Genomic DNA, 18,637 nt, shown 5'->3' with positions numbered 1-18,637 from the left:
CACTGTGCCTGGAGTTTGCACATTCTCCCCGTGTCTGCGTGGGTTTCCTCCGGCTGCTCCGGTTTCCTCACATAGTCCAAAGATGTGCGGGTTAGGTTGACTGGCCATGCTAAATTGCCCCTTAGTGTCCCGAGATGCGTAGGTTAGAGGGTAAATTAGCGGCTAAATATGTAGGGATATGGGGGTAGGGCCTGGGTGCGATTGTGATCGGTGCAAACTCGATGGGCCAAATGGCCTCTTTCTGCACTGTAGGGTTTCTATGATTTCTATAAATATGTGGTTATGGGGATAGGGCCTGTATAAAGAGGCTCTGTCGGAGAGTCAGTACAGACTCAATGGGCCGAATGGCACTATGAGCTGTACCTGGGTTATGGCCATCCCTCAATGTGATCAAGTCGATGCCCCACTCCTCCTTGACCACAGATGGGCGTGGTCAGCAGAGGCCACACCCCTATTTGTGGGTGGAGTCATCAAATGCCCCGCCCCCTCACACGATCCGGGGCGTGGTCACGCCGCGCCCCGCCCCCAGTGTGGATGCCGATGGTGAGTATTGTGAGCGGTGCAGATTCTGCCATTGCTGCCGCTTTGTGGCTCCCTGGTCCGGCTTTCGGGAGACCAATCCTTCCTCCCCCGGCTCGCAATTCACTGCTAATTCCCGCTTGTGAAGCACAGGCCGCAGCTGAATCCCCGGACTCGCGTTACAGCTTCTGCCCGGCTGTGGGGCCTGTGTGCTGCCTGCCCTGCTGGAGAGTGAATGAACAAGGGGCCTGATTCCCCCAAATACTCACTGTTGGTGTCCAAGCATTAGGAAAGTTTAAAGTCCTTCTATAATATGAATTTTATGGTTCTTAATAGCTTATTTTTATAAAGGAGGAAACAATCTTCTACCCTGTGGGGGGAGAACAGTGTTAATGCAAGCCCACTTGTGACACTAATAAATAAACTTAAACATGTGCCTTTTAGACTGAAACAGCATGAAAGTGGAAAAACCTGTAGGTTTAAATTTATTTATTCGTGTCACAAGTAGGCTTACATTAACACTGCAATGAAGTTATTGTGAAAATCCCCCAGTTGCCACACTCCAGCATCTGTTTGGGTACACTGAGGGAGAATTTAGCATGGCCATTGCACCTAACCAGCCCATCTTTCGGACTGTGGGAGGAAACCCACGCAGACACAGGAGAACGTGCTGACTCTGTCTCGAGCTTCTTCCTGCACTTAACACAACTGCTGAGTGGCTGCTTGTAACTGGAAGAATTTGAAATGGGAAAGGAAATGACTTGTTTCCCTGTATTATTGAACTTTAAAGTTTTCTTGTGGGTGTTGGGTCTTGTAGCAGCAAATGTGCGAGCTTGTTGAATCATACAGTGCAGAAGGAGGCCATTCGGACCATTGGGTTTGCACCAACTCTTCAACAAAGCATCACACCCTATCCCTGTAACTCCACGTATTTACCCTGCTAATCCCCCTAACCCACACATCCTGGGACACTAAGGGGTAATTTGGCATGGCCAATCCACCTAACCACCACGTCTTTCGGATTGTGGGAGTAAACTGGAGCACCCGGAGGAAACCCACGCAGACATGGGGCGAAGGTGCAAACTCCACACAGACAGTCATCCTAGGCTAGAATTGAACCTGGTCCCTGGCGCTGTGAGGCAGCACTGCTAACCACTGTGCCATCGTGCTGCCAATATTCAAAAACTTAGGGCCTTAAAAATCTGGGAAGCTATTGTTTGACACATTAAAAAAATGGAAATGGCAACCATCCAATTAGCCCATCAAGCTCACCCATCTTTTTGCTACACTGTGCCTTACGACATTTTTGATCACCTGTTTTGACATGTGATGTGCAGAACTGGGATGAGGTGAGAGTAGCCTTGATCCCCTGTGTCTGGTAGGGATGCCCATAAGCAGTGAATGGAACTGACCTTTACATTTTGATATCTGGTATTTTTATAGTGACAATTTCTAAAATATTGCATCACATTTGTTAAATGATCGATATATTTAAATCCCTCCATGAGTTCACCTCTCCCTGTCTCTGTCACCTCTAGCCCTGCTAGAACTCTGCGTTCTTTAATTCTGGCCTCCTGCACATCACTACTTTCCTTCGCTCAATTTTTAGCTACTAAGGCCCAAAGCCCTAGAATTCCCTCCTTATACCCCTCCACCTCGCCCTCTTTAAGATGCTCCTAAAGGTCTTTGACCAAGCTTTTGGTTTTTTGGCCTAATGTTTTCTTATCTGCCTTGATGTCAAATTTTGTTTGATAACACTCCTACAAAAGTACTTTGTGATGTTTTGCAATGTCAGTGTTACAATATGAAGTTGTAATTGATTTTTTAAAAAAATTCCTCTTTGCCAGCTTACCATGTTCATACGTCAGATCTTGTCACTGGGAAAGCAGGTTCCACTGCAGACTTCTGTGGAAGGTGTTTGGTTATGCCAACACGTGGCATGCAACCTATTGGTGTTCTCTTATGCCAGCAAGACTTCAGTACGAAATTTCACCACAAGTTGTTTAAAATATGCCAAGGCCCGAGGAGTCCGGAAGAAGAAGGAGCTTTCTGAAAAGAAACTGGTAATATCAATCAGCCTTCATTCTTAAAATCATCAAATATCTTGGTAAATTTAACAGCTATGCATTTAGATCATGGGGAAAGAAATTAAATTAGCCTTATAATGGTCCGTGGTCAGCAGAGAATGAATGGTGGGAGCCATTCATTATAATTTTAATTTGCATTGGGATTTGCAGTTACATATAGAAACATAGAAAATAGAAGCAGGAGTAGGCCATTTGGCCCTTCGCTCCTGCTCCACCATTCATTTTGATCACGGCGGATCATCAAAATCAATATCCTGATCTCCCCCTTCCTCCCTTGATCTCTTTAGCCCCAAGAGCTGTATCTAATTTCTTCTTGAAATCACACAATGTTTTGGCCTTAACTACTTTCTGTGGTAGTGAATTCCACAGTGTCGCCACTCACTGGATGAAAAAATTTCTTCTCAACTCAGTCCTAAAAGGTTAACCCCTTTTCCTCAAACTATGGCTCCTAGTTCTGGACTCCCCCACCATCGGGAACAATCCTTCTAAATCTAATGGCGAGTCAAACAGCATGGTACCCTGGACAGGGGATCTGGGTCCTGTCTCTCATTAACCAATCAAATTGAAGAATCTTTACTGAACCACGCCAGAAACTTTGTTAGAATAGTAAACATTAAATCATGTAAAGATAGTACAGGCAGTCCCCGGGTTACTAAATGGTTTTTTTGCATCCGTATTTACTGAGGAAACGGGCATGGAGTCTACGGAAATAGGGCAAACAGGTAGGGAGGTCATGGAACCTTTACAGATCAAAGGGGAGGAGGTGCTTGCTGTCTTGAGGCAAATCAGAGTGGATAAATCCCCAGGACCAGACAGGGTATTCCCACAGACCTTGAGGGAAGCTAGTGTTGAACTTGCAGGGGCCCTGGCAGACATATTTAAAATGTCAGTATTCACGGGGGAGGTGCCGGATGATTGGAGGGTGGCTCATGTTGTTCCGTTGTTTAAAAAAGGTTCCAAAAGAAATCCGGGAAATTATAGGCCAGTAAGTTTGACGTCAGTGGTGGGCAAGTTATTGGAAGGTGTGATAAGGGATAGGATCTACAAATATTTGGATAGACAGGGACTTATTAGGGAGAGTCAACATGGCTTTGTGCGTGGTAGGTCATGTTTGACCAATCTATTAGAGTTTTTCGAGGAGGTTACCAGGAAAGTGGATGAAGGGAAGGCGGTGGATGTTGTCTACCTGGATTTCAGCAAGGCCTTTGACAAGGTCCCTCATGGGAGGTTAGTTAGGAAGGTTCAGTCGCTAGGTATACATGGGGAGGTAGTAAATTGGATTAGACACTGGCTCAATGGAAGAAGCCAGAGAGTGGTTGTGGAGGATTGCTTCTCTGAGTGGAGGCCTGTGACTAGTGGTGTGCCGCAGAGATCGGTGTTGGGTCCATTGTTGTTTGTCATCTATATCAATGATCTGGATGATAATGTGGTCAATTGGATCAGCAAGTTTGCTGATGATACAAAGATTGGAGGTGTAGTGGACAGTGAGGAAGGTTTTCAAAGCTTGCAGAGGGATTTGGACCAACTAGAAAAATGGGCTGGAAAATGGCAAATGGAATTTAACGCAGACAAGTGCGCATTGCACTTGTTGCACATTGGAAGGACAAACCAAAGTAGAACGTACAGGGTAAATGGTAGGACTCTGAAGAGTGTAGTTGAACAGGGGGATCTGGGAATACAGGTACAGAATTCCCTAAAAGTGACGTCACAGGTGGATAGGGTCGTAAAGAGTGCCTTTGGTACATTGGCCTTTATAAATCGGAGTATCGAGTATAAAAGTTGGAGTGTTATGGTAAGGTTTTATAAGGCATTGGTGAGGCCGAATTTGGAGTATTGTGTACAGTTTTGGTCACCTAGTTACAGGAAGGATGTAAATAAGGTTGAAAGAGTGCAGAGAAGGTTCACAAGGATGTTGCCGGGACTTGAGAAGCTGAGTTACAGAGAGAGATTGAATAGGTTGGGACTTTATTCCCTGGAGCGTAGAAGATTGAGGGGAGATTTGATAGAGGTGTATAAGATTTTGATGGGTATAGATAGAGTGAATGCAAGCAGGCTTTTTCCGCTGAGGCTAGGGGAGAAAAAAACCAGAGGGCATGGGTTAAGGGTGAAAGGAGAAAAGTTTAAAGGGAATATTAGGGGGGGCTTCTTCACGCAGAGAGTGGTGGGAGTGTGGAATGAGCTGCTGGATAAAGTGGTAAATGGGTCACTTTTAACATTTAAGAAAAACTTGGACGGGTTCGTGGATGAGAGAGGTGTGGAGGGATATAGTCCAAGTGCAGGTCAGTGGGACTAGGCAAAAAATGGTTCGGCACAGCCAAGAAGGGCCAAAAGGCCTGTTTCTGATCTGTAATTTTCTATGGTTACGAACGCCCGACGTACAAACGCCCGTACCTGCGTACCGACCTCCGTAAAGCCTATTATTTTTTAAAATGGAGTTACATACAATGGTTTGTACTAAACAAACGGGCGCGACGCTCAAAACACTGCGCGTTTTCCAAGTTTTGTATCATTTCCATTTTTTATTATTATTACTGTATTATTATATTTAAGATGTTTTAGGTCAAATATATACTATATACTAAGACAAACATTTGACTAATTGACGCTAGATGTGAACCGTACGTAACTGTTCCGACTTGCATACAAATTCGACTTACAGACAGACTTAAAAACGGAACTCGTTCGTAACCCGGGGACTGCCTGTAAAATAAAGCGAGGGAAAGATATGGGATTAAGAGCAAGAAATGAGAGGAGCATATTTTTAAAATTCAAATTTTTAAAAAGAATTCCTGATATAAAAATTTGAAGGAATGAGGCTCTGCATACGAAATTTTCATTGCCAAAGAGGTTGTTTGATGGTACTTAAGATTTATCATTTGAATGGAAAAGCCCTGACTTTTTTCTGAAGTGTTTGGGGAATATCTAATGGGAACATCTAATAATCTAAGTCCTGTAACTTCATGCCGTTCCATCCATTTGAACATCAAGGGTGGGATTTTCCAGCCATGCTCACCCCAAGACTGGAAAATCCCACCCGAGGTCAACGGATCTTTGCATGGTCTGGCCCCCGCCCGCTGCTGTGGAAGTTAAGTTACAACAACTATGGCAGGCAACTCTGTCAGCAAGAATGGAAAAAGCTTGTTATCAGACAAGGCCTCGCTGAGGTCAGTGGTTGTGTATTCAGGAAAGATTAATCTAACCAGCGGCACGGTAGCACAGTGGTTAGCACTGCTGCTTCACAGCGCCAGGGACCCGGATTCGATTCCCTGCTTGGTTCACTGTCTGTGTGGAGTCTGCATCCGGGTACTCGGGTTTCCTCCCATATTCTGAAAGGTGTGCTGGTTAGGTGCATTGACCCGAACAGGCGCCACTCTGTGGCGACTAGGGGAATTTCACAGTAACTTCATTGCAGTGTTAATGTAAGCCTTACTTGTGACAAATAAATAAACTTTACTTTTAACCTTGCGTGAGTTTCATAAACAGTGTTCCCAGCCTTGGCCACACGATGAAACAAAGACAAGTTACCATGACAAATACCAAAAAGCAAGATGTGATGACATATTATGCTAATGAAGGAGACGGTTTTCTATTGGATAAGAAAGGACAAAAAACTACGCTGTGATTGGTATACTATGTATGCAAATGAAGGGTTAGAGAGTTGCTCGTTTCTCATTTGCTGTAGTTACCTATCACTGCTAATTATCTGTATGAATCGACAGAACACCTAGCAGTGCATTGCGGGGCTTGTGTGTTCTCCCCGTGCATGAGTAATAAACCTTGGAAGTTTGAGTGCTGTTAGTGTTGATTGTACCCAAGTACAGTGCCTGGTGTTGTTTGTACCCAAGTCGATGACGCTATGATTTCCGTGGCGGGCAGGGTGGTAGAATTTCGGCGCCAGTCTCTTGGGAAGGTACCAGTGCAATGCAGGAATGGCAGGGCAACTTGGACATCAAGTTTCCTGATTTCAGCCTTTAACTTTGCATTTGCAGATGCCGGAGGTTGCTCCTTAATAAAACTGAGTGCTGGCAACCTCACCATTGTGATTACTGCATAATCTGGGGCAATGATTAAGGTATCTATGACCACACCATCAAATTATCCAACAAAATGAGTGCCTACAATCCAGTAAATGTAAATGCAGAAAGTTCAGCCACTAAAAGAAAGACAGTTTTTATTACTTATTGACTGGGACTTTATCCAAATGGTTAAGTTTTCTTTGCTCTTTAAGAAGGTTTAAAAAACATTGGAATTGTGAAATTATTTGTAGCCATTAAGCTTCTTGTCATTCAGACCCGGTACTTCGTGGATCAACGTAAAGTCAGTGTGTTTGGAGGGAGAGGCGGTGATGGAACCTGCACTTTCCTTAGTGAGCCTCGCAAAGAATTTGGAGGACCTGATGGTGGAAATGGAGGGGATGGAGGACATGTTATTTTCAAAGGTGAGGTGCTCCTTTTGTCTGATACAGTTCTGAAGGTGTTGGCTACTCTTTTGGAGCCAGCATTATTCAATAATGTGCCATAGTCATGAACGTCAGCAGACTGTTTGATGCTGGAAGGCATCACAACCAAATGTGAGCCTAATGTACACACAACTCCTTGCAAGGTTAGATTCCAAGCTTGGGTCACTGTCTGTGCAGAGTCTGTACATTCTCCCCGTGTCTGCGTGGATTTCCTCCGGGTGCTCCGGTTTCCTCCCACAGTCCGAAAGACGTGCCGGTTAGGTGCATTGGCCGTGCTAAATTCTCCCTCAGTGTTACCCGAACAGGCACCGGAGTGTGGCGACTGGGGGATTTTCACAGTAACTTCATTGCAGTGTTAATGTAAGCCTACTTGTGACACTAATAAATACTCTTAAACTTAACCGCTCTGGAGGTGCAGGGGTTCATTGAACCACCTGTTGTTGCTCAGTCCAGGATTGACTTTGGATTAACTTCCAATTGTTTGGAAACTTTTAAAAGCTGGTATGTCTTTTTAAGAACATAGAAATGTATAAAATAGTAGCAGGAGTAGGCCATTCAGCCCTTCGAGCCTACTTCACTACTCATTATGATCATGACTGATCATCCAACTCAATAGCCTTCCCCCCCTCCGATATCCTTTGATCCCATTCACCCTAAGAACTATATCGAACTCCTTCTTGAAAACATACAATGTTTTGACCTCATAAAATCCATAGAATCATAGAATCCTACAGTGCAGAAGGAGGCCATTCGGCCCATCGAGTTTGCACCAATCACAATCCGACCCAGGCCCTATCCCCGTAATCCCACATATTTACCCTAGCGAGTCCCCCTGACACTAAGGTCAATTTAGTATGGCCAATCAACCTAACCCGCACATCTTTGGACTGTGGGAGGAAACCAGAGCACCCGGAGGAAACCCACGCAGACATGTGCAGAATGTGCAAACTCCACACAGACAGTGACCTGAGACTGGAATCGATCTGCGCTGTGAGGCAGCAGTCCTAACTACTGTGCCACTGTGCCGCCCTCAACTGCTTTCTGTGGTAGCGAATTCCACAGGCTTACTAGTCTTTGGGTGAAGAAATTTCTTCTCATCTCAGAGCTAAAAGGGCCCTTATCCTTAGACTATGACCCCTGGTTCTTGACATCGCTACCACTAGGAACATTCTTTCTGCATCTACCCTGTCTAGTCCCGTTAGAATTTTATAGATTTCTGCCTCATGCTTCTGGACTCCAGCGAATATAATCCTAACCGATCCAATCTCTCTGCAAATGTCTGCCCCACCATCTCCGGAATCAGTTCTGGTAAACCTTCGCAGCACTCCCTGTATAGCAAGACCAAAATTGCTCACGATATCGCAGGTCTGGTCTCACCAAGGTCCTGTATAATCGGAGGAAGACATTCTTGCTGCTGTACTCGACTCCCCTTGCTATGAAGGCCAACATGTCATTTGCCGCCTTTACCACTTGCACGCATCAAATAGTTGATTCTTTGCAGTCCCATAGGACAATAAAATTTGAAGTAACTTCTTGCTGCTTTTGAACATTTTTGTAATTTTTGGTAAAGAAAAAAGATTTGAAAGAAAATGAAACATATCTTTATGAATGTATAGGGCAGATTGCTGTTCATTTTACCTGTTTTGAGTTGTTTATCATAATTTCTGTTGACCAAATAACAATTATGTCAAAATTGCCATTATATGGCATGTACGTCACAGTAATTTTGTACAAAGACTGCAGGTTATTTTGTTAAGATTACAAAAGGAAGCATTTGTATGATAGATATATTTATAAGATTTAATTCATGTTCTAAAGAAAATAAAGAACATGACCTTTTATAGCGCCTTTCATGATTTCTGAAAATTCTAAAGCACATCACAGCTGCTGAAGTTTTTGCAGTGTAAGCTTTGTTATATTATACTTTTAACAATCCATTCCTAGGTTGTGGGTGTTGCTGGCTGGGCCAGCAGTTTTATTACCCATCCCTAATTGCCCTTGAACTGAGTGACTTGCTAGGCCATTTCAGAGAGCATTGGAGAGTCAACTACATTGCTGTGGGTCTGGAGTCACATGTAGGGCCAGACCAAGTAAGGGCAGCAGATTTCCTTCCCTAAAGGACATTAGTGAACCAGATGGGTTTTTACAACAATCGACAGTGGTTTCTCGGTCATCATTACACTTTTGATTCCAGATTTTTATTCAATTTAAATTTCATCATCTGCCGTGGTGAGATTTGAACCCGGGTCCCCAGAGTAATACCCTGGGTCTCTGGGCTTACTAGTCCAGTGACAGTACCACTGCCTCCCCAAATATAGAAATGTGCAAGGTTTCAGAAACAGTAATGAGGTTAATGACCTAATACACTCAACAGGAGCAATGATAATTTCTTGTTGTAGTTACCTATGGGAGAGACCAAATTGACAACATGCACTAACTAAGACTGCAATAGAAGAACGTCAGGAGAATAGACGTAGATATTGGCATGAATTGTGTTCTTCAAGGCTTGAGATTTCTGAGTGACAACTTATGATGAACAATTTTATTCAATGTTGGTGAAGGATAAATATTGACCAGGATAGTGGGAGAGCATCTCTGTTCTTCCATGCAGACCATGGTCCTTTAGGTCCACATTATCACAATAGAAAATAATGCTTAGTTTTCCCTGTCAAGTAATACTGGCCCAAGAGGGCAAACAGGCCTATAGTTCCATGAAGATCGGCCATTTTCTAAAAGCAGGTGAGTGTAGATTGGTGAAGAATCTGTTTAGTTACATATGGGGGAAAAAAATCCTATTTGCATACGTAAAATTTCATGGCAAAAAGTTACAAAAGCAGGAAAGTCATGTTGGAGTTGTATAGAACTTTGGTGAGGCCACAGCTATGTGCAGTTCTGGTCACCACATTATAGGAAGGATGTGATTGCACTGGAGGAGGTGCAGAGGAGATTCACTAGGATGCTGCCTGGGATGGAGCATTTAACTTACGAAGAGAGGTTGGGACTTAGTCTTGGGTTGTTTTCGTTGGAGCAGAGAAGACTGAGGGGCGACCTGATCGAGGTGTACAAGATTATGAGAGACATGGACAGAGTGGATAAGGAGCAGCCGTTTCCCTTAGTTGAAGAGTCAGACATGAGGGGACGTAGGTTCAAGGTGAGGGGCAGGAGGTTTAGGGGGAATGTGAGGAAAAGTCTTTTTACCCAGAGGGTGGTGATGGCCTGGAATGCGCTCCCTGGGAGGGTGGTGGAAGCGGGTTGACTCACATCCTTTAAAAAGTATCTGGATGAGCACTTGGCATGTCATAACATTCAGGGCTATAGGCCAAGTGCTGGTAAATGGGATTAGGTGGGAGTTCAGGTGTTTCTAATATGTTGGGGCAGACTTGATGAACCGAAGGGCCTCTTCTGCGCTGTATGATTCTCTGATTCTAAATCTCAGTACACACTGTAACAGTAGTGAACTGGATTTTTAGGGTTTTTTTTAAATATGTTATCATCACAAGCTATTTTTGGACAATTCAAAAAAAATGAAATGGCAGTGTTTTTTCCAGAATAAAATGATGGTGGAAAGAAGTGATGTTAGTTTGTTTCATTTGTGGAATAATAATGGTTGTCACAGCAACAAAGCTTCACAGTCTGTCGTCCTATAAGTGTTGCTTTAGTCATGCAGATCAAAAGGCTGCACAGCACTTGTCTTTATGAGGTGTGCATCCCACAGTAGGGCTTTATTCTCACTGCTGTGAAATGTTATTGATAGCGATGGTAAAAATAACCGTGATAGCTGTAAACTAAAGCAAAGGCTTAAATGTTTTCCTGAATTGATAAGGAATGAAATTTCAGCCCCCCCCCCCCCCCCCCCCCCAGGTGATTTTTTTGTGTGTGTGTTTGGTAACTTCTATTTTTTAAATTTCAAGTAATATTGACTTTTTTTCAGTTGCTCGACAAATAAAATCGCTCTCGACCATCGTGTCCCTTTATCACGGCAATAATGGAGATTCTGGAGGACGTAAAAATTGTTATGGGAGAAACGCAGATCACATTTATGTAATGGTGGGTAGACAAATTTCCTCCTCATCTTGCATTTTTGATGTCTATTGGCTAAATTAAGTTGTCATTATGCTCTTAGGTGCCGCTGGGTACAGTGGTCAAAGAAGATGGGACGATAGTCGCTGATCTGTCATCACACGGAGAGGAATATGTAGCGGCGTATGGAGGGCTTGGCGGCAAGGGCAATCGTTTCTTCCTGACTAACGAGAATCGGGCACCAATGACCGCCACTCCAGGAGAACCCGGCCAGCAGCGGGTCTTGCAGCTGGAGCTCAGGACTATGGCTCATGCTGGGATGGTATGTAAAGATTTGGAGTTGACATTTTTCAACAACATATTGCAATGCTGCGGCTCAAAATACCTCTTAGCTACGTAAAGCTATACTTTCTACAACTGTTTCGCATCCTAAGTGTGGATATTTGGCACATGAGTCTGATTCCTCATTCAAATTATTCACCACTTATGGCAAAGTTTGTACGAACTTTTGCCCAACGCTTTAAAAAGGCCGAATGTTTAATATAAATCTATTTTCACCCTGCATTGTTATTCGAACATTCTTCTAATGACGCCTGAAAGGGACTACGACTTGCATTCTACACGATTTGCCTATGAATTGATGCATTTGTACCTGATACTGATAACTTGAATAACTTCAACACCAGTGCATTTTAAGAGATTTTACATTGAACGGTGACAAGAATGTCATTTGAATTGCAGACAAATGGAAGTTTTGTTTTAAAAAAGCCTTTCAAGTTTTCTTTCAGCATCACCATTGCTAGTTAAGAAGAGAGGATGTAATCCTGCCCTGAGGCTTTGGTTGACTACATGGAAGTGTAGTATGGATGAGCAGCCTACAGATGATCTTTCCCGGCCCCCTTTATCATATCTTAGAAAAAGCCCTCAGTATTATTAGTCATTTTTATTTCTGCGCTCAGTGCATTCTAGATAGGCAGATTCAAAGTGAGAAGCATTGTGAGATCAGCCCAGTAATGAGTAACTTACAATGACTTAGCTCATTACACAGTTCACTGCGGAATGAAGTAATGAAACAACTTGGATTTATATAACACACTTCAGGACCTCCTAATGCACACTATAACTAACGAAGTACAACCACTGATATAAAGTAACATAGCAGGCAATTTAAGTTTCCACAAACAGCAATGCGATAAAGGACAAAGATGATCAGTTTTTTTTTAAAAAGTGGTATTGGTTGAGATAAAGTGGTTAACAGAATTGTGTATACGCTTGATGTATCTGTTTGAAGTAATAGGGATCACTCACCGCCTGTAAAACCAGCAGAGTACAGCAGTATTCTAATCAGATGAGGTGGTTGTCATGGCACTGGCACCAACGGGACAAGAGCTGGCTGAGTTGCACTTAGTTTTGATTGGCATTTCAACCAGCCAATCCTACAACACCCAACAGTTGAGGGCGGAGCAGCGATATTAAGCTTTGGACATCCTTCCTTTCTGTGGAATTAAGAGAGTCGCAGTAGATTAGTGAGGTGGAAAGATCTTGCTTTCCTTATAGACTGTCAGAGACCCTATTCTGAAGTATTTGGGGTGGCACAGTGGTTAGCACTGCTGCCTCACAGCGCCAGGGATCCGGGTTTGATTCCCGGCTTGGGTCACTGCGGAGTCTGCACGTTCTCCCCCATGTCTGTGTAGGTTTCCTCTGGGTCCTCCAGTTTTTTCCCACAGTCCCAAAAACATGCTGGTTAGGTGCACCGGCCATGCTAAATTCTCCCTCAGTGTACCCGAACAGGCGCCGGAGTGTGGCGACTAGGGGATTTTCACAGTAACTTCATTGCAGTGTTAATGTAAGCCTACTTGGATAAATAGATAAACTTTAACTTTAATGTGCTTGGTCTGCAATAAGCAGGTATGATGGTTGATGGGCAAAATTTACTATGCAAATAGTAATCTAACTATTCACACACTTCACTCAAAATAAACATGTTTGTTGGTTTGTAATCATCCTCATCTCATTAGAGTGCTCAGTCACATGAGTGCACACAATCGGGCATTGGAGTGACTGGAAAGAATCGTTTCTCGGCCTTTTGGCGAAGATCAAGTGTCAGATGAAGCCCAAGATCAGATGCAAGATCTTTTCTTGTCAGCTTGGATCTTGTGTGTGTCTGTTGTGGGGACCATGAAATGGATTCAATTTGAATTGTCTTTTGGAGCAAGTAAGGAGATTGATTAAGGGCTTGTCTGGCCCTCTCTGGGCATTGGCTTTGTAACTTTAAGAATGGAGTTTTTTAAAAAATTAAATCATATTGGGCAATAAAGGTAGTATAATAGGTTTATGTGGGATATGAGATTTGCTAATCAAAATAACTTTAGACAAGGAATATCTAGTGCAGACTCTGTGGCACTTGCATACCACCTTGACATTTAACAACTACTTTAATCAGACAATGTCAATTCTGACCTGATAGTCCCAAATCAGACCATATTAGGAATAACAATAGTGCTTTCGACTTCAATGGCAGGCGTGCTTATGTTAATATATTGCAATCTTTGGATGTGTTGTCTCACAATCCACTGAGGGGCTTTGCAAGAAGAGGCAGATAGATTAATTGCCCTCTGTCTGCACTTTATGTCAACTGTATCCAGTTTGTATTCTCTCTTCCAAAAATTGTCTTACAATACCGGCATGTTGAAAATTCCCATCAAAGGGATGTAATGTAGAGATTCATCTGATCTTGTTCAGAATGATCGGGTCTGTTACAAGGGTAAACCAGCAACTGAACACGAGACCTTTATAATCTTTGACTTACCAATGTGTCACTCGATGCCTTTACCCAATGGATAATGAGAAAAGTTTGTTCCTGACCCTAAATTTAATGAAATAAGAAAGTGGAAGTGAAGCGGTTTTTTAAAAATCAAGGTTGTTATATTTTCTTTGCATCACTTCAGCAAAGACTTTCGGGAGGAGTGGCAGATTGTGATGGTGGTGGGGGAAACATGGCGTGGGGGGGAGGGGGGACTAATTTTCTCAATAGTTATTGAAGCCATTGGAAGTTCATAGAATCATAGAAACCCTACAGTGTAGAAAGAGGCCATTCGGCCCATCGAGTCTACACCGACCACAATCCCCCCCCCCCCAGGCCCTACTCCCATATCCATACATATTTACCCACTAATCCCTCTAACCTACCCATCTCAAGACAATAAGGGGCAATTTTTAGCATGGCCAATCAACCTAACCCGCACATCTTTGGACTGTGGGAGGAAACCGGAGCACCCGGAGGAAACCCACGCAGACACGAGGAGAATGTGCAAACTCCACACAGAAGTTAATATCTGTGAATGGCTTTTACCTTTCTTTTACACCCTTCTTCTTTCAACTTTGACTGAAACACATTTATTTTGGGCCAACATTATTTGACAAGAAAACTGAGCATTACTTTCTTTTGTGGGAAGGTTGGCTTTCCCAATGCTGGAAAATCTTCTCTTCTGCGAGCGATCTCAAATGCCCGGCCAGCAGTAGCTGATTACCCATTTACTACATTGAATCCTCATGTTGGTGTGATACACTATCAAGACTTTGAGCAGATTGCAGGTACGCCATGGCTTAATTTGAAAATGCCTTATTTTCTGTTTGAAATTTTATAATGGCTTAAAAATGTAATGCTCTTTCTCCTCCTCTTACAATTAAGTCTGATAGCTGTTGGCGTGCTTGGAATGTTGTGCTTCTAATCCAGGCTTCGGATTTTGGATTCCATTATTGTTTTCACCAGATCTGCTCTGCTGCATTCTTAAGTGCTGGACCCCTTGGTGGGGTGTATTCTACAGACAGCAGTTTTTGTCACTTGCCTAGACGACCGATCTCCATGCACGAGCCTCCACAAGCGAGTTACAGCGAAGAATTAAATCAGAAAATGCTGGAAATACTTAGCCGCTCTGGCAGCGTCTGTGGAGAGAGAGAGAGAGAGAGAGAGAGAAACAGAGTAAGTGGGTGAGATTCTCCAGTCTCCCAGCCGCATGTTTCTCCGCGGTGGAGGGCGGCTGCTGTTCCCTGGCGACGGGATCCTCTGGTCCTGCTGCTGTCAATGGGATTTCCCATTGAAGGCACCCCATGCCGCTGGGCAACCTGCGGGCAGGGTTACCTGCCGGCGGGACCAGAGAAACCCACTGGCGTGAACGGTCAGAGAATTCTGGCCATAGTTTCAAGTCCCTACGACTCTCCAGAGCTAATGAGAAGGAGATATGTGTTGGATTTATACCTTTCACGAGAGGTTGGAATAAAATAGGTCAGGGATAGGTGGGAGATGGGAGAGATTTGACAAAGGTCTCATGGGCACAAGTGAAAACGAGTGTTAGTTGTAAATGTTAAAGACTCAACATGTTCTGCTATCTTACCTTTATGCTCTACCTAATCTTAAACAACATAAAATCCATCACAATCCTCCCCCCCCTTTAGTTTTGAAGAAGAGTCATACAGACTCAAAACGTTAACATTATTTCTCCCTCCACAGATGCTGCCGGATGTCTTGCGTTTTATCCAGCACTTCCTGTTTTTATTTCAGACTTCCAGCATCTGCTGTATTTTGCTTTTATTATTACAACAAATAATTATCTACCCGTTTGAATTTTGTTCAGTTTTGAATGTCAGTTCAGTCATTCACTGAAGATGGGGCCCGCTTTCCGCTGGTTTCTGCTTACCAGGATCCTTTCCTAGCCTTTGCCCTTCCACTGTTCGAGGAACCCCCGAGCAGATTTTGCTCTGGGTCCGTTTTGACACCGTGCAGCAAAATCAAAAGACTCAAGGATCATCAGAAACTAGCCCTTGAACCTCATGAATGTATTTGGGATGAGTAGCTGGCAACTAAATTGCTTTCTTGATTTGAAAAAGAGTGCTGCAGTTTGGTTTCCATTCCATCCATAGCATCCAAACTACTCTAGTCAAAATACTAATTATGTCTTTTACACCTGCAGTGTGGGCCATCTTTCCTTGTGCTCAGTTGCTCCACAATATTGAACAGCAAACTAGTCAATTCTCCTCCATTAAAGTTTATTTATTAGTGTCACAAGTAAGATGACATTAACACTGCAATGAAGTTACTGTGATAATCCCCTTGTCGCCACACTCTTGTGCCTGTTCGGGTACACTGAGGCAGAATTTAGTAAGATGCCACAGCTGACACCAATCCTGTTATCATAGAATTCCTAAAGAAAGGGCCATTTGGCCCATCGAGCCCGCACTGGCAACAATCCCACCCAGGCCCTATCCCCGTAACCCCACGTATTTGCCCTGCTAATCTCCCTGACATTAAGGGGCAATTTAGCATGGCCAATCCACCTAAGCAGCACATCTTTTGGACTGTGGGAGGAAACCGGGGCTCCCGGAGGAAACCCACGCAGACACAGGGAGAACATACAGACTCCACACACACACACACACACACTGACCCAAGCCGGGAATCAAACACAGGTCCCTGGTGCTGTGAGGCAGCAGTGCTAACCACTGTGTGCATTATTCCTTTTCTGTCGAATTGCAAATAGTCTTAGCAAGAGATTCCTTGGTGAAAAGCACTCCACTAGAGTGTAATCGGACAAAACCTGACCCTGAGCCAAAGAAGGAGATATTCGATGAGGTGAGGCGACCAAAACACTTGGTTAAAGAGGTAGGTTTTAAGCAGTGTAGAGAAGCAGAGCAGTAAAGAGGTTGAGGGTCGAGAAGGGTGAAGGCATGGCTGCCAAAAGTGAGGTGAAGAAAGTGGACAATGCACTAGAGTTCCAACTTACAAACCTTCATATTAAAGTAGCCTTAGTGTTTGTGTATGCATTTTAGCATTTGGAACAAGAAATGCCACCAACAAAAGATGCATTGATTTTTAAAATTAGTACTTCAATGCCATTAGCTACTGCTTTTAAAAAAACACAGAATGGAACAAAATTGCTAATAAGCAATTTTTACATTGCAAGCTAGTTTGAAGAGGATGTGCATTTGAAAGGTGCATTTCTCTCTCTAGTTGCAGACATCCCTGGAATCATCCGAGGAGCTCACAGAAACAAGGGCCTAGGAATTTCCTTCCTGAGACACATTGAACGCTGTGGCTTTCTGCTGTTTGTTCTCGATCTGTCAACGCCAGAGCCCTGGCAGCAGCTGGAAGATTTAAAGTATGAATTGGAGCAGTACGAGAGGGGATTATCAGAGAGACCATTTTGTGTCGTCGCGAACAAAATAGACCTTCCAGAGTCCAAGACCAACCTTGTTCTGCTTCGTGAAAAATTAAAGCAGTCTGTAATACCAGTATCTGCACTAACTGGTGCTAATGTTGAAGAACTTGTAATGCATCTCAGGGAACTTTATGATGGCTACCTGGAGAGCACCCAAATTAAAGGCTGCGTGCCAGTCAAGTGGTAACATTATACTCATTATACTGATGGAAATATATATCCAAAGTAAATTATTAAACTTGTCAAAAACAAACTGAGAGATTCTTTTGTTCTGAATGTAAAATGTTGAAGTCTTTATGGTTCTTTGTATATTAATTCTCTTTAGAAATGCACATTGTCACCAAGAGTTTGTTAACTGTAAATAGCACTGATTTATTCACATGCACAATGCAGCAGGTTTTGATCTGGTACACACATTGGCTGAAAGGATGCAGACCTGATGGTAACTTTCAGAAGGGAGCTGGACGTTGTTGGAAAGGACATATTTGCAGGGGGCCATGGGGAAACCTTACTGAGAATATTTTAAAAATACAGTCTGAGTAATTGAAGCACGATCGGAAGCAACTGATGACTTTAGCTCAATAGTTCTCAAAGCTTTCCACCGTTCTGGGGGCTGTGAGAGGGATAGCGTTCTTAACCTCGTGTCTGGGTCTGTTGTCGGCTAATTGATTGCCCTGATTAGTCGTCAACTGCATTGTTCCCGCCTTATTGTATAATGCAATGACCAGGGTGGCAGAAGGTGAACTAGACAGAACCATGCCTTTTTTACATCCAGCAATTCCTGGTTTCCTATGTCAGTGCAAAAGATTTTTGCTTTATGGTGTAATTGGTTTTATATTCTGTTAATATGCCTCTCAAACAGTGAATTACTTTGAAGTGCATTTGTTGTAATGTAGGCAAACATGACAGTTATCTTTTGCACAGCTATTTCCCACAACCAACAATGAGATAAATAGCTGTTTAATCTTTTTAATTAATTGGACAAGAATTATGTCTGGTCTATTTAGCCACCAGATGAGTCAGCTTTTAGGCAATGTAGAAATATACTAAAATACTTATTTTAGTTTCCAATCCTGATGAGATTTTTTGGTTAAAATGTAATGGCAGTTCTTCAGGGTACATTCTTTATTTGCAAGTGGCGCAGTGATATTCTTACTGGACTAGTAATCCAGAGACCTAGCGTAATGCTCAGGGGACCTGGGTTCAAATCCCACAATGGCAGATGGTGAAATTTGAATTCAATAACAATCTGGCATTAAAAGTCTAATGATAACCATGAAACCATTGTCAATTGTCAGAAAAACCCATCTGGTTCACTTATGTCCTTTCAGGAAGGA

The 18,637-nt window shown here is 43.2% G+C and overlaps 1 protein-coding gene across 1 annotated transcript; it reads left to right on the top strand.

The window, feature by feature from the left end:
• Positions 1–495: 495 nt before the first annotated feature.
• On the top strand, positions 496–17,578 carry mtg2 (mitochondrial ribosome-associated GTPase 2). Its single transcript, XM_078236152.1, has 7 exons — positions 496–543; positions 2,367–2,582; positions 6,897–7,044; positions 10,997–11,112; positions 11,189–11,407; positions 14,541–14,679; positions 17,093–17,578. Exons 1-7 carry the CDS (start codon positions 535–537, stop codon positions 17,485–17,487), a joined length of 1,242 nt encoding a protein of 413 aa, XP_078092278.1. The 5' UTR covers positions 496–534; the 3' UTR covers positions 17,488–17,578.
• The last annotated feature ends 1,059 nt before the right edge of the window (positions 17,579–18,637 follow it).

The sequence above is a fragment of the Mustelus asterias genome, chromosome 20 (assembly GCF_964213995.1).
Source record: "Mustelus asterias chromosome 20, sMusAst1.hap1.1, whole genome shotgun sequence".
Lineage (NCBI taxonomy): Eukaryota > Metazoa > Chordata > Chondrichthyes > Carcharhiniformes > Triakidae > Mustelus > Mustelus asterias.
The sequence above is the reverse complement of the archived record's forward strand: the minus strand, read 5'-3'. Positions and strand labels throughout refer to the sequence as shown.